Genomic DNA, 12,249 nt, shown 5'->3' with positions numbered 1-12,249 from the left:
GCTGCTGCAGCGCGGGGCGGAGATCAACCTGCAGAGCAGCAGCGGCTGCGCCGCGCTGCTGTGCGCCGCCATCCAAGGCTACCCCGCCGTCGTGCTCCGCCTGCTGCGGGCGGGCGCGGACACGGCACTGCGCTCTGAGAACGGCAAGACAGCGCTGCAGTGGGCCAAGGAGAAGGGCCACGCCGAGTGCGTGCGTATCCTCGAGGAGCATGCGGCGGCGGAGGCGGCGGCCGAGGCAGCGGCGAGGGAGGCGGTGAGAGCGGCGGCAGAAGCGGAGGCGGCGCGGCATGCCGAGGCGCTACTGGCGGGGGAGGAGGCGGAGAAGCAGGCGGGGGAGCGCGCCAAGGAGAGCAAGAAGGGGAAGAAGAAGAAGAAGAAGAAGGGGAAGGGTGGCGGAGGGGGCGCTGGCCCGTCGCAGGAGCCCGAGGATGAGGCAGCGCTGGCGGCGGCGGAGGAGGCGGAGTTGGCGGCGGCGCTCGAGGAGAGCGCGAGGCTGGTGGAGGAGAGGCGGGCGCCCGACGAGCAAGCATCGTCCTCTTTGGCTGCAGAGAGGCCGCCTTCGGTGGAGGAGGAGGAGCCGCCGGCCGACTTCATCTGCCCAATCACGACCGAGGTCATGAGCGACCCGGTGATGGCGGCAGACGGGCATGCTTACGAGCGGTCGGCGATCGAGCGCTGGCTCGCGACCAAGTCGACGAGCCCGATGACGGGCGAGGAGCTCCAGCACACTTGCCTCGCCAATCATCACATGCTCCGCCGAATGATTCGAGAGTGGGGAGAGACGCACTCGGCACGATAGTAGGGAAGAAAGCGGAAGGAAAAGTGAAACCTCGGACGACTCAATGCTCTTGCTCAAAAAAAGCTGTTTTGGGGACTGGCGCGCACCGCTGGCACTAAGGCCGGCCGCTAGAGCACGTACTGTGCGCGCGGGGGTGAGTGACTTCGAGAAGTCACTTGACTTTGGCGCTGTGGGTTGGTCTACGACCTCCAGCGTCCAGTGCAGGTAATACCCGAAAATACCTGGAAATCCCCGGGTATTTTCGGGTTTTACCCGGGTTTTTTGGCATTTTCTGCTTGCTGACCACTGAACAACAGTAACAACAGTAACAAACAGTAACAGCTTGGGCTGGGGGAGAACACTTGAACAACGTTGAGGATTTCAGCCAACAATAGTGCAACTGTTAGGCCCAAAGTTAACGTTTGACAGCTCTAGTGCGTCGTGCGAGCCCTGTTCACAGACGAACGAGGTGATACTCGAGTAGTACGAAACAACACTCAACAGCCGCGCCCTCCCTCCGGCCCCTGTCGTACTCGGCTGTTGTTTCGTACGGCTGTTGTCTCGAGATGAAGTATTGCGAGCCGCGGGCGTGGAACGCCGCCTTGCGCGCTGCGTCCGACGAGGCCTTGGAGCGTCGGCGCACAGAAGAATTCTTTAAAATACAAGCCTCTCTCACAGCACAGGTAGGTAGGTAGGTAGAAAGGTGAAGAACAGCCAGGCTCGGACTGGACACCAACGCGGTATGGGTGGACGCTAGACAGATGATAGCACACTGGCACGACAAGGGCGCGGACTGGCGCGACTGTACAAAAGAATTTTGTCAGTACTCGAGTAGCCAGAAGGGCGGGCAGCACGCCCGCACACCTGAGACAGCCCAGTGCTTTGATACGGAACAACAGCCGCGCCCTCCCCCCGTCGTATGAGGCGGGTTCTGACTGTGCTTTTGCTGCAAGACGGCGGAGCTTCACGCAGCCGCCGATCGCTCACAACCGCGCCAAGCCACCAGTCGCCGCTCGCAGCCACGGCGCCTCCGCCTTCACCCACCCCAGGCCGCTGATCGCTCACCACGCCAAGGCGCTCGGCGCCGCTCGCAGCCAAGGCCCGGCCGCCTCAGCGCCGCAGCAGCAGGCGACGACAGCAGCGGCCGTTCTCGGCCTGTGCTCGCAGCCGATCATGTGGTGGAGCCTTTACACGCTCAAGACCACCGGGTGCGGCCTGCCTGCTGGGCCCTTCGGCCTCCTCGGCGCGGCGGAGGGGATTTCATATCTCGTCGTCATCGGTTTTGTTGCCGCCGCTCTGCTGAGCAAAGCCACGAGCGGCTCGGGCCTCCCTGCCGGTCCGGGCGGCCTCCTGGGCGCTGCCGAGGGCCTGTCCTTCTTGACTGCTATCGCGGGTCTCGTTGTGCTCGGCTTCCAGTTTCAGGACTACGGGTATTTGCCCGAGGCGGTGCCAGTGCAGGGCGGCATCTGCACGCGGCAGCTGTCTTGACGCGGGTCGATATATGAGAAAAGCATACATACCGATATATGTGTTACACGAGTTCCACGGCTTTATTTACATATATCTGCGCCAATATAAAGACACGTGCGGTAGGTAGACATTCTACCTCCCATCCAACCCACCGAAACCCGTGTGGATGGGTTTTACCGCCGCCTTTTACCATCCATAGCCGTCGGGTTTTACCTCGCGTTCTCTTGGTGTCGTCTATGGTTTGCTAGACCCATGAGACCATCCTCACCGCGCTATCGGGCGCCTCCACCGCCGCCCTCAGCCACGCCGCTACGACCGTCGGAGGCGTCAACTCCGCCGTCACATGGTATCAGCTCTGATCGCGGTCCAGCGCCAGCCCAACACGCCAATCCGCCCGCAGGCTCAGCGCCTGCCATGCGGCCGCCGCCACCAGTGCTGCGGCCGCCACCGCAGCAGCTGCCGCCACTGCCCACCGGCCCGCCACCAGGGACGACTGGGCACGAGCCACCCGTCGGGCACGTGCCGCCCGCCGGCTCCTACGCATCACCATCGCAATGTGGTGCGGCATCGCACAGCCAATGCATTACACACACCTCCGTCGCCCTGAAGCGTGAAGGCCGCTGAACGTGAACCCGCCCGTGCACGCCGTACGCGATCGGCGCCCGAGTAGTTCAGCATTGATACTTATAAAATTGGCATCGCCCCACACGACGGGCGAAAAATTACCCGCCCTCAGCCTCACTCAGCGCCCGCCGCCCCAGCTGCGCCCAGCTCTCGCCGCCGCACCGCGCGGCTCCTCGACCCGCCTCCGACCGCCTGCTGCCGCGGCTGACTCGCCCTCACCGAGACCTCGTAGGACTGGCCGCGCACGCGGATGCGCGCGACGGGGTCGCCGCGCTGGAACGCCGCCTCCAGCTCCTCTTGTGCCGGCGCGCCGAAAGCGACGAAAGCGCGAGAGAGCTCTACCTCCCACACCGCTCGCTGCGGCTGCTGCGGCGGCTGCTGCGGCGGCTGCTGCGGCGTCGGCGGCGGCGGCGGCGTCGGCTGCTGCGGCGGCAACGGTGGCGGCTGCGGCGAGGATGCCGTGAGCCGCGCGGCGATGGTGTCGCGTTGCATGCCGCTGGGCATCGCCACCGTGTAGCTCGGCTCCGGGTCGTCCACGCTGCCAGGCAGCACGGCGCTCACGGTGGCGAGGCACTGGGTGCCGTCCCGTTGCGCGTACGAGACGCTCTGACCCGTCCTAAAGCTCGCGGCGGCGGCTGCTTCAATGGGCGTGGGCGCTGTCGCCGCCGCCGGGGTCCCCTCCGGTGCCGTTGGCCGCCGCGGCTGTGCGGCGGCCCTGCGCGCCAGCGCCGCCTGTCGGTTGGCCTCCGCCCTCTGGAGCTGGTCTGGGGTGGGCTGGGGCGGCTGAGATTGCGACGACGGCGGCTGCGAGGGCGGCTGCGACGACGGCGGCTGCGAGGGCGGCTGCGACGACGGCGGCTGCGAGGGCGGCTGCGACGACGGCGGCTGCGAGGGCGGCTGCGACGTCGCCGCCCCCTCCTCCTCCGACGGCGAGGCGGATGAGCCCGACTCGGAGTCGCACAGCGTCGCCTCCGAGTCAGCCTCGCTGTCGCACAAGTCCACCACCTCCGCAGCACCGCTGGCGGAGGAGGCGCCGCCGCCGCGCTGGCGCTTTGGGGGAGGCGAGGTGGTACCAGCGGCGGCGGCGGCGGGGGCCGCTGCTTCCCCCGTGGCCTGCGAAATCAGCTCGGTCGGTGATTGGGGCTCTCTGCTGCGCGCCGCCGCCTCAGCAGGCCCGTTCCAGTCGACGAAGCTGCACCCCTCCTCCTCCCAGCCTCCTCCGCCTGCCAAGGAATGGTGCTCGAGCGACTCAACCGGGCACGCATAGTACGTCGACCCGTCCCGCCTCTTCCGCCGGACGGCCGCCGGCAAGCCGCAGTGGCAGGTGGGCAGGGCGAGCTCGAAGCCGCAGCCCGCGTGCGCCACCACGCCGCACCTCTCTTGCGCGGCCGGCAGCGCGGCGCACTCCGCGCAGATCCGCTTCCCGCAGCCGCCGCAGTCGAGCGACGAAGCGCCGTCGAGGCAGAGCGCGCCGCAGCCGTGGCACAAGCGGGCGGACGCGTCGGCGCCCGCGCTGGCGAGGGGCCGGCAGCAGTCCACGCAACGCAAGGTCGCGGCAGCGGAAGACTCGCCGGCGAGGCTGAGAGGGCAGACGAGCTGCGGCCGCGCCCACCGATGGTTGCGCTGCCATGGGAGCGGGCCCATCGGCATGGCGGCGGGCAGCGGCGGCGAGCAGTCTGCGGCGGGGGGGGGGGAGGGAGGGCGGTGTGGAGGGGGGGGGGGGGGGCCCTTTTTTTTCCAACGGCGGTTGCAGGACACACATCCCAGGCGGTGGCAAGAGGTGTCTAGTGAGTGAGATCTGGTGAGTGGAGTGTACGCTGCAGCGCGCCGCAGAAGCGGCGGGTGCGCTGCACGGCGACGACGAGCTCGATCTGGATCGCCTAAGGTAAGGTCAGGTCAGGTCAGGTACACTTCTCCACACACACGAGGTGGTGGGGCAAGGGGCCAGGCTAGTCCCTCGCGTCTCCACGTCTGACGACAGGAGCCCCACGGCATTCACAGTGCAAGGCCCAGTGCGCGTGGGTGAGCGGTGCGTGTGTGCGTGTGTGTGTGTGTGCGTGTGTGTGTGTGTGTGTGTGTGTGTGTGTGTGTGTGTGTGTGTGTGTGTGTGTGTGTGCGTGTGTGCGTGTGTGCGTGTGTGCGTGTGTGCGTGTGTGCGTGTGTGCGTGTGTGGATCGCCTCTGGGCGGAAGAGGACCAGCTCGCGGAAGCGGACAACCCGCTCGCCGAGCTCGGCCAGCGCGGCGTGGCGGGCCTGTCACAGGTCGGGGAGGCTCAGGATCGAGGCTTCTTGTCGGGCCACGGGCGGAGCGGACTTCACACCGGGCGGCGGAGAGCGCGCCGCTCCTCGTCGGCAAAGAGCGGCTCGCCACCACCCAGCTCGGTGCGTCCGTCCCTGCATGAAGGCACGGAGAAGGGCCGTTGTGGAGGGCCCTGGCAGCAGTGGTGATAGCACCGCTCGCGCCGCCACTCGCTCCGCCCCTTTCTCTCGCACCACGGGCTGCTCGAGCCGCGGGACGGGGGTCTAGGCGCGGGCTAGGGCTAGGGTTGGCTGCCTGGTGCGGGACGGGGTCTAGGCTCGGGCTAGGGCTAGGGTTGGCTGCTTGGTGCGGGACGGGGGTCTAGGCGCGGGCTAGGGCTAGGGTTGGCTGCCTGGTGCGGGACGGGGGTCTAGGCTCGGGCTAGGGCTAGGGTTGGCTGCCTGGTGCGGGACGGGGGTCTAGGCGCGGGCTAGGGCTAGGGTTGGCTGCCTGGTGCGGGACGGGGGTCTAGGCTCGGGCTAGGGCTAGGGTTGGCTGCCTGGTGCGGGACGGGGGTCTAGGCTCGGGCTAGGGCTAGGGTTGGCTGCCTGGTGCGGGACGGGTCTCCGAGCGCGACGGAGCAGACGAGGACGTAGTAGACGTGACCCTTGTGGGGGAGGTTGGTGTAGAGCTTGTGGTGCAGCCGGTGCAGCGCGTGGGCGGGCTCGCCCTTGCGGTCTCGCAGGTCGACGCCGAGGTACTGGTCCACTTTTGCGGCGTCCTGGGGCGGGGGCGGAGGCGGCGGCGGTGCGTGCGAGACCCGAGAGGCGGAGCAAGCGGGCGAGGGGTGCGGCCGCCTCGGCAAAGTACGTGCCTCGCCCGAAGAGGCCGTCGGAGGAGATTTGTGGGTCGAGGCCTACGTGCTGAATACACCAACCTCATCAGAGCACCGCATGAAGACAACGGATAGGAAGACAGTGAATACAGCGGAGTGCGTGTCTCTCGAGGGCTGGTTGGGAGACATGAACACGGATTCCGCTTCTAGGGGGCGAGGCCCTCGAACAGGATGGAGTGGAGGTGGTGCGGCTTGGTGCCATGCAGCAGCAGCGCCTCGTTGGCCTCCGCCCGCGGCTCGACCGAGCCGCGCATGCACTGCGTTCGCCGCAGCGCCGCGGCTGCGGCGGCGTGCGCCTCTCGCAGCGCCACCGGCGGCGCTGCAGTCAGCCCCTGCCGAAAGGAGTCGAACCTCGCCTGCTTCTCCCGGTTGATGACGCGCCACGCGTGGGCCACCTCGAGGTAGTCGTACGGTACGGCGCGCTGCTCAGTGTAGTCGCGACCTACGCCGAGCCGTACGCCCGGCGGCACCGCGAGCAGCGCCTGCACCGCGCTGAGCGTCTCTCGGTCAGTCACCGCGTAAAAGTTGATGGACGTGGCCGGCTCGGAAGAGGGCGTCGCAGCCGGCGTCAGCCACTTGAACTTGTCGCAGGCGGAGCACTGGTAGTAGCGCCGTCCCTGGTTCCCGCGAGCATTCTGGGAGGAGACGGTCAGGTACGCCACGGGAGCACGGCACTGCCCGCACTGACCATCGATGCGATCGGGCTGCTGCCGTGCCGGCGCCGCCGCCGCGGACGGGCCCGCCGGCCCCGCGGCTGCTGCCGCACGCGGCGGCCCGTCCCACTGGAAGAAGTCGCAGCCGCGGCTGTCTGTCGCCGCGCAACTCCAGAAGGGCCGGCGGTGGTTTGGGCCCGCCTTTTTCGTCTCCGCGTGGCGCGCGGGCATCTTGCATCTGCAGAGCGGCGGCGCCATGACTGGCGGTGACGCGCTGTGCGGGCGTCAGCGCAACCAGCTGTGCGGGCGTCAGCGCAACCCAACCGAGGCGGCCGCAGGACGAGCGGGAGGCGCGGCTTCTTGTTTTTATTCTTTTTTGAATGAGCTTGCCTGTGGCGGGGGTGGGCGGGTGCACGGAGCTAAGTGCCTCGCCACCCTCGCAGGAGTCGCTTAGGCGGCTCCCGTGGTGTACCTGTGTTCGTGCCAGTGCGCGCCAGTCCCGTGCCCAGTGTCGTGCGAGGGAGTTTTGTTGTAAGATTCTTTTTTTGCTTGGGCGGACCTCATCTACACGGGGTAGGTAGGGTAGGTCTGGGCCCTCCCCTCGGGTTTTTCCATGCAGGCGCGGCCAGGCGCCGCTCGAGATCGACTACAGCCGCCTCACCAAGGAAGGGGCCAAGCGCCTGATCGCTCGCCACGGGAGGTCACAGCCGCACACTCCCATGCGTAACGGGAAACACTGCGCTGGGAATTTTGCACATTTCGGATGGCCGTGCCCCCCCTTGCCCCACCAGCTTGAGTGTAGTGTGGGCGTGGTGACGCTTCGTCGTGTGACGTGTCTACCTCTTGCCCGTTAGGCCAGCCGACGGCCCGCCGCCCCACGACTCGCCAGTCTCGCCGACCGTCGCCCTGCAGCCTGCCGAGGTGAGCGAGTCGTGCATCCGCCGCAAAGGCCGCCCGCGACGGGGCCTCGCCCTCCGGCTCATCTCGACGGAGCTGCGCAGCCGCAACGTGAGGGAGAGGCTCACTCTTCTCGTGTACAGGTAGAGCGCGATGAGTCCATGTATGGCATTGAGAGGGCCAGCCTCGGGGGCAGGGCGCAGGGGCGCGAGGGGTCCCGGCCACGCACATTCGAGTTCATACTGACGTAAAATCGTCTGTGATCGCGCTTGGGTGTTCGACTTGTGTATGCTGTAATCTGTAGAGCCGTGAAGAGACTTAGCGAGAGCGAGAGAGGGGACTCCAAGCTCCATGATAGAAAAATCCGGTCTCGCGTGGACCGACTCGTGAAGTGGAGTGGACTGGGTACTCTATGTGCAATGTGGGCGCGTGGCTGCGGGGGGTCTCGGGCCACATAAAGCTCTTAAAGCCGTAAGGTAAGGTAAGGTAAGGTAAACGTCTCCACACACACTAAAGTGGTGGGGCAAGGGGGGGCGACCCTCGCATCTCCACGCCCGGACACGGGCAGGAGCCCCACGGCATTCAAAGTGCAAGCACCGGCCCGGTGCCGTGGGTGAGCAACCTGCACCCCACTCCCTCCCTCCCAGACACAGGACCCACACACAACCCCCACAGCGTGGACGACTACGTGTTCAGTTGCCGTAAAGGGCGGCGGGCGAGGTCCTCCTCCTCGAGCTGTGCGTGTTATCGGATGCGTAAAGCTCAAGCTGAAGCTAGCGCAGCGAATGAAGGAAAGGCAACTTTTGCCACGTACGCGCGCGCACACATACTCTCAGTCTATCGGGGCCACGGCCATCCGAGAGAGGTCCGCCCCTGCTGCGCGAGCAGGGTCTGCTTACACGTCTTTCAATCGACTTCCAGCACAGCAGTGCCATGGCCGGCGCTACATCAAAGCAGCGAGAGGAAGGTACCGAGCCGTCGCCATCGGCGCCACCGCCTCCCACGCATCCAACGCCGGGTCGTACCGCTCCACCGAGCTAGGGCCGGCGAGGCCCCGCCCGCCCACAGCGTACAGCTTGCCGTCGAGCACCGCCACACCGGGAGACTCTCGCGCCGCCGTCATCGGCGCCACCGCCTCCCACGCGTTTGTCACGGGATCGTATCGCTCAAGCGAGCTGAGGGCCCCGTTCTCGTCGTAGCCTCCCATAGCATACAGCTTGCCGTCGAGCACTGTCACGGCGTGAGAATATCGCGCCGTCGCAATCGGCGCCACCTCCTCCCACGCGTTCGTCGCCAGGTCGTACCGCTCGACCGAGCTGAGGGCGCCGCTGTCGTCGCTGTACCCGCCAACAGCGTACAGCTTGCCGTCGAGCACCGCCACGCCGTGACCCTGCCGAGCCGTCCCCATCAGCGCCACCGCCTCCCACATGTTCGCTGTCGGGTCGTACCGCTCCACCGAGCTGAGGTCGACATCCTCGTCGTTGTCGTTGTAGCCTCCAACAGCATAGGCCTTGCCGTCGAGCACCGCCACGGCGGGAGCAAACCGCTCGACCGCCATCGGCGCCACCGTCTCCCACGCTTTCGTTTCAAAGTCGTACCGCTCCACCAGGTTGAGAGTTGCGCCGTCCTCGCTCTCGCCGCCCACCGCGTAGAGCTTGCCATCGAGCACCGCCGTGCCGACATACTTTCGTGCCGACGGCATCGGCGCCACAGCCTCCTGCTCCCACTCATTCGTTGACGGGTCGTACCGCTCCAGCGAGTTGACAAACTCGTCGTTGCTGCCTCCGCCGCCGATCACGGCCAGGCGCGGCCGCTTGCGCTTCTTCAGCGTCTCCTTCCAGCCGCGGCGCCACGCGCGGCACGTCCCCTTGACGGCGTGCTCCGTGGTCGGCAGCTGGGCGAGGATGTGCGGGGCGAGGTCCGGCGAGAGGAGGACCTCGGAGAGGACCCACTCGGGCTGCTCCACGAGCCGTGCGGCGTGCTCCTCCGCCACGCGCATTGCGGCGGCGCTCCAGAGGGGCGCCTGCTCGTCGATGAAGGCGACGAGCTGCTCTGGCGAGAGGCCGGACAGGCGGGCGCCGATGCGGTGGGAGGCCATCGAGGGAGGGAGGCTCACGGCGGTCAGCGCGGCCGGATTTCTTTTTGCCGGGGCAGAAAAAAGTTCAACTTTCTACATACATACATACGGATACGGAGAAGGGGCAACTCCGTGCACTGACGGTCGGCCGCCAGAAAACACGCCTCCGTGGCTCGGGTTACACCAATCCTCGCTACCCAACGCGGCCAAAGGATTTCCACCTCGAGAACCTCGAGAGAGGCGAAAAAAGAATTTTACAACAAAACTCCCTCGCACAACACTGGGCACGGGACTGGCGCGCACTGGCACTCACACAGGTACACCGAAAAAAGAAAAAGGAGCTCACAACGAAAAAAACAAAAACAAAATCTCTCAACGAATCCTCCGCACTCGCGCCCTACCACACGCGCCCTCATGCCCGGCCGAACCGGGGCTGGCAAAGGGCGCGGACGCGCTTCAACGGCGGCTGCTGCGCCGCTCGCGCTGCCGAAAAAGATCCAAGCCGCGGCGGAGGACGGGAAGGCGGGCGTGGTGCAGACGTGGCTTGCCGGGGACGGGCGGGTTGATGCAACGTGCGTGCGTCGCGGTGTGAGTGGCTGTCTGCTCCTGACGATCGCCGCCGCCAAAGGTCACAAGCAGCTGGTCGAGCTTCTGCTGAAGCGGGGCGCGAAGCCAGACGCGCAAGACAGCATCGGCGTTACCGCGCTGTTGGCCGCCGCCACCATCAGCCACGTGCAGGTGGTCGAGACGCTGCTGCAGCACGGCGCAGAGGTCAACCTGCAGAACAGCGTCGGTTGCACCGCGCTGATGGCCGCCGCTAACGAAGGCCACGTGCAGGTGGCCGAGACGCTTCTGCAGCACGGGGCGGAGCTCAACCTGCAGAGCAGCACCGCGCTGAACGGTTATACTGCGCTGATGTTCGCTGCCCACATGGGCCAGGTGCGGGTGGTCGAGCTGCTTCTGCGGCACGGGGCAGAGGTCGACCTGCAGGACATCGGCGGCTACACTGCGCTCGCGAGCGCCGCCTTCCACGGCCATTCTTCCGTTCTGATCCGGCTGCTGCGGGCGGGCGCAAACATGGCGCTGCGCACTGCGGAGGGCAAGACGGCGCTGCAGCTTGCCAAAGAGGAGAGTCACACCGAGTGCGTCGCCGCTGTCAAGACGTTTCTCGGCGAGGTGGCGGCGGAGAGGCGCGACGCGGCGGCGGTCGAAGCGGGCGGCGCGGGGGCAGGCAGCGCTTCGGGCGGCGAGGGCGGCAGCAGCGGGCCGGCTCCCGAGGAGATCGGCGAGGCGGGCGGCGCAGGGGCGGACGGCGATGCCGCCTCGGGCAAGGGGGCGGCGGCGGCACCGACTGCCGCGTCCTCTTCTGATGGCGTGGAGAGCGGAACGGGCGAGGACGCCGTCCCCGAGGAGGTCGTGAAGGCGGCTGTGCAAGGCGACGAGGCGACGGTGCTGGTGTGGCTCGACGGCGGCGGGCGGGTGGACGCGACTTTCACTGTTGCGGGTGTGAGCGGCTTTACGCTGCTGATGATCGCCGCCAGCGCCGGACACGAGCGGCTGGCCGCGACGTTGCTGCTGCGTGGCGCTACGATCAACCTGCAGAACAGCGACGACAACACCGCGCTGCTGTGGGCCGCCGACCGAGGCCACGAGCGGGTGGTCGCGACGCTGCTGCAGCGTGGCGCTTCGATCGACCTGCAGAGCAGCGACGGCCGCACCGCGCTGATGCTCGCCGTCCTCAACGGCCACGAGCGGGTGGTCGAGCTGCTGGTGCAGCACGGCGCGGAGATCAACTTGCAGAGCAGCAAGGGTGGCACCGCGCTGATGTTCGCCGCTTTCAAGGACCACCCCGCCGTCCTGCTCTGCCTGCTGCGGGCGGGCGCCGACACGAAGCTGCGCACGGTGGCTGGACGCACAGCGCTGCAGATTGCCAAGAACGAGGGCAGCGCCGAGTGCGTGCGCGCCCTCGAGGAGCATGCGGCGGCCAAGGCGGCGGCCGAGAAGGCGGCCGAGAAGGCGGCGAAGGAGGCGGCGTGGGCTGCGGGGGCGGTGGAGAGGGCGGCGGAGCGGGCGGCGGCGGAGGCGGAGGCGGCGCGGCACGCCGAGGAGCTGCTGGCGGAGGTCGAGGCGGAGAAGCGCGGCAAGGGCAAGAAGGGCAAGAAGAAGAAGAAGGGCGGCGGAAGCGGCGGCGCTGGGCCGTCGCAGGATCCCGAGGCGCCGTCAGAGGCAGCTGCAGCCAAGCCCGCGAAGCTGGACAGGGAGGGATTGATCAGGCTTCTCGAGACGCTCCACGAGGAGCGGATTCGGTACGGCATCACGGCGGAGACGTCGGTCGAGGGGTTGGCGGAGGCGTTGGGAGAAGCGGCAGGCGAAGCGAGCGAGGAGGACACGGCAGAGGCGGGTGAGGAGGCAGCCTTGGTGGCAGCGGAGGCGCGCCGGGAGGCCGAAGCCGAGGCAGACGCTCTGGCAGCGGCAGAGGAGGAGGCGGCGGCGGCGGCTGCGGCGGCGGCTGCGGCTGCGGCGGCGGCTGCGGCGGCTGCGGCGGCTGCGGCGGCTGCGGCGGCTGCGGCGGCGGCGGCGGCGGCGGCGGCGGCTGCGGCTGCGGCGGCGGCGGCG

General features: G+C 67.7%; 2 protein-coding genes across 2 annotated transcripts; one reads left to right on the top strand and one right to left on the bottom strand.

Annotated features, from left to right (window-relative positions):
* Nucleotides 1-616: 616 nt before the first annotated feature.
* Nucleotides 617-2,607, top strand: EMIHUDRAFT_214767 (hypothetical protein; the record flags this gene model as incomplete). The annotated part of the gene is made up of 3 exons (XM_005763775.1): nt 617-771; nt 1,828-2,230; nt 2,497-2,607. 3 exons carry the CDS (start codon nt 617-619, stop codon nt 2,605-2,607), a joined length of 669 nt encoding a protein of 222 aa, XP_005763832.1.
* Nucleotides 2,608-2,986: 379 nt separating this feature from the next.
* EMIHUDRAFT_104811 (hypothetical protein) lies at nt 2,987-6,917 on the bottom strand (the record flags this gene model as incomplete). Its single annotated transcript, XM_005763774.1, has 7 exons — nt 2,987-3,488; nt 3,777-4,548; nt 4,689-4,752; nt 5,069-5,125; nt 5,194-5,266; nt 5,732-5,892; nt 6,249-6,917. 7 exons carry the CDS (start codon nt 6,915-6,917, stop codon nt 2,987-2,989), a joined length of 2,298 nt encoding a protein of 765 aa, XP_005763831.1.
* Between the last annotated feature and the right edge of the window lie 5,332 nt (nt 6,918-12,249).

The sequence above is a fragment of the Emiliania huxleyi genome, assembly GCF_000372725.1.
Source record: "Emiliania huxleyi CCMP1516 unplaced genomic scaffold EMIHUscaffold_62, whole genome shotgun sequence".
Taxonomy (NCBI): Eukaryota; Haptophyta; order Isochrysidales; family Noelaerhabdaceae; genus Emiliania; species Emiliania huxleyi.
The sequence above is the reverse complement of the archived record's forward strand: the minus strand, read 5'-3'. Positions and strand labels throughout refer to the sequence as shown.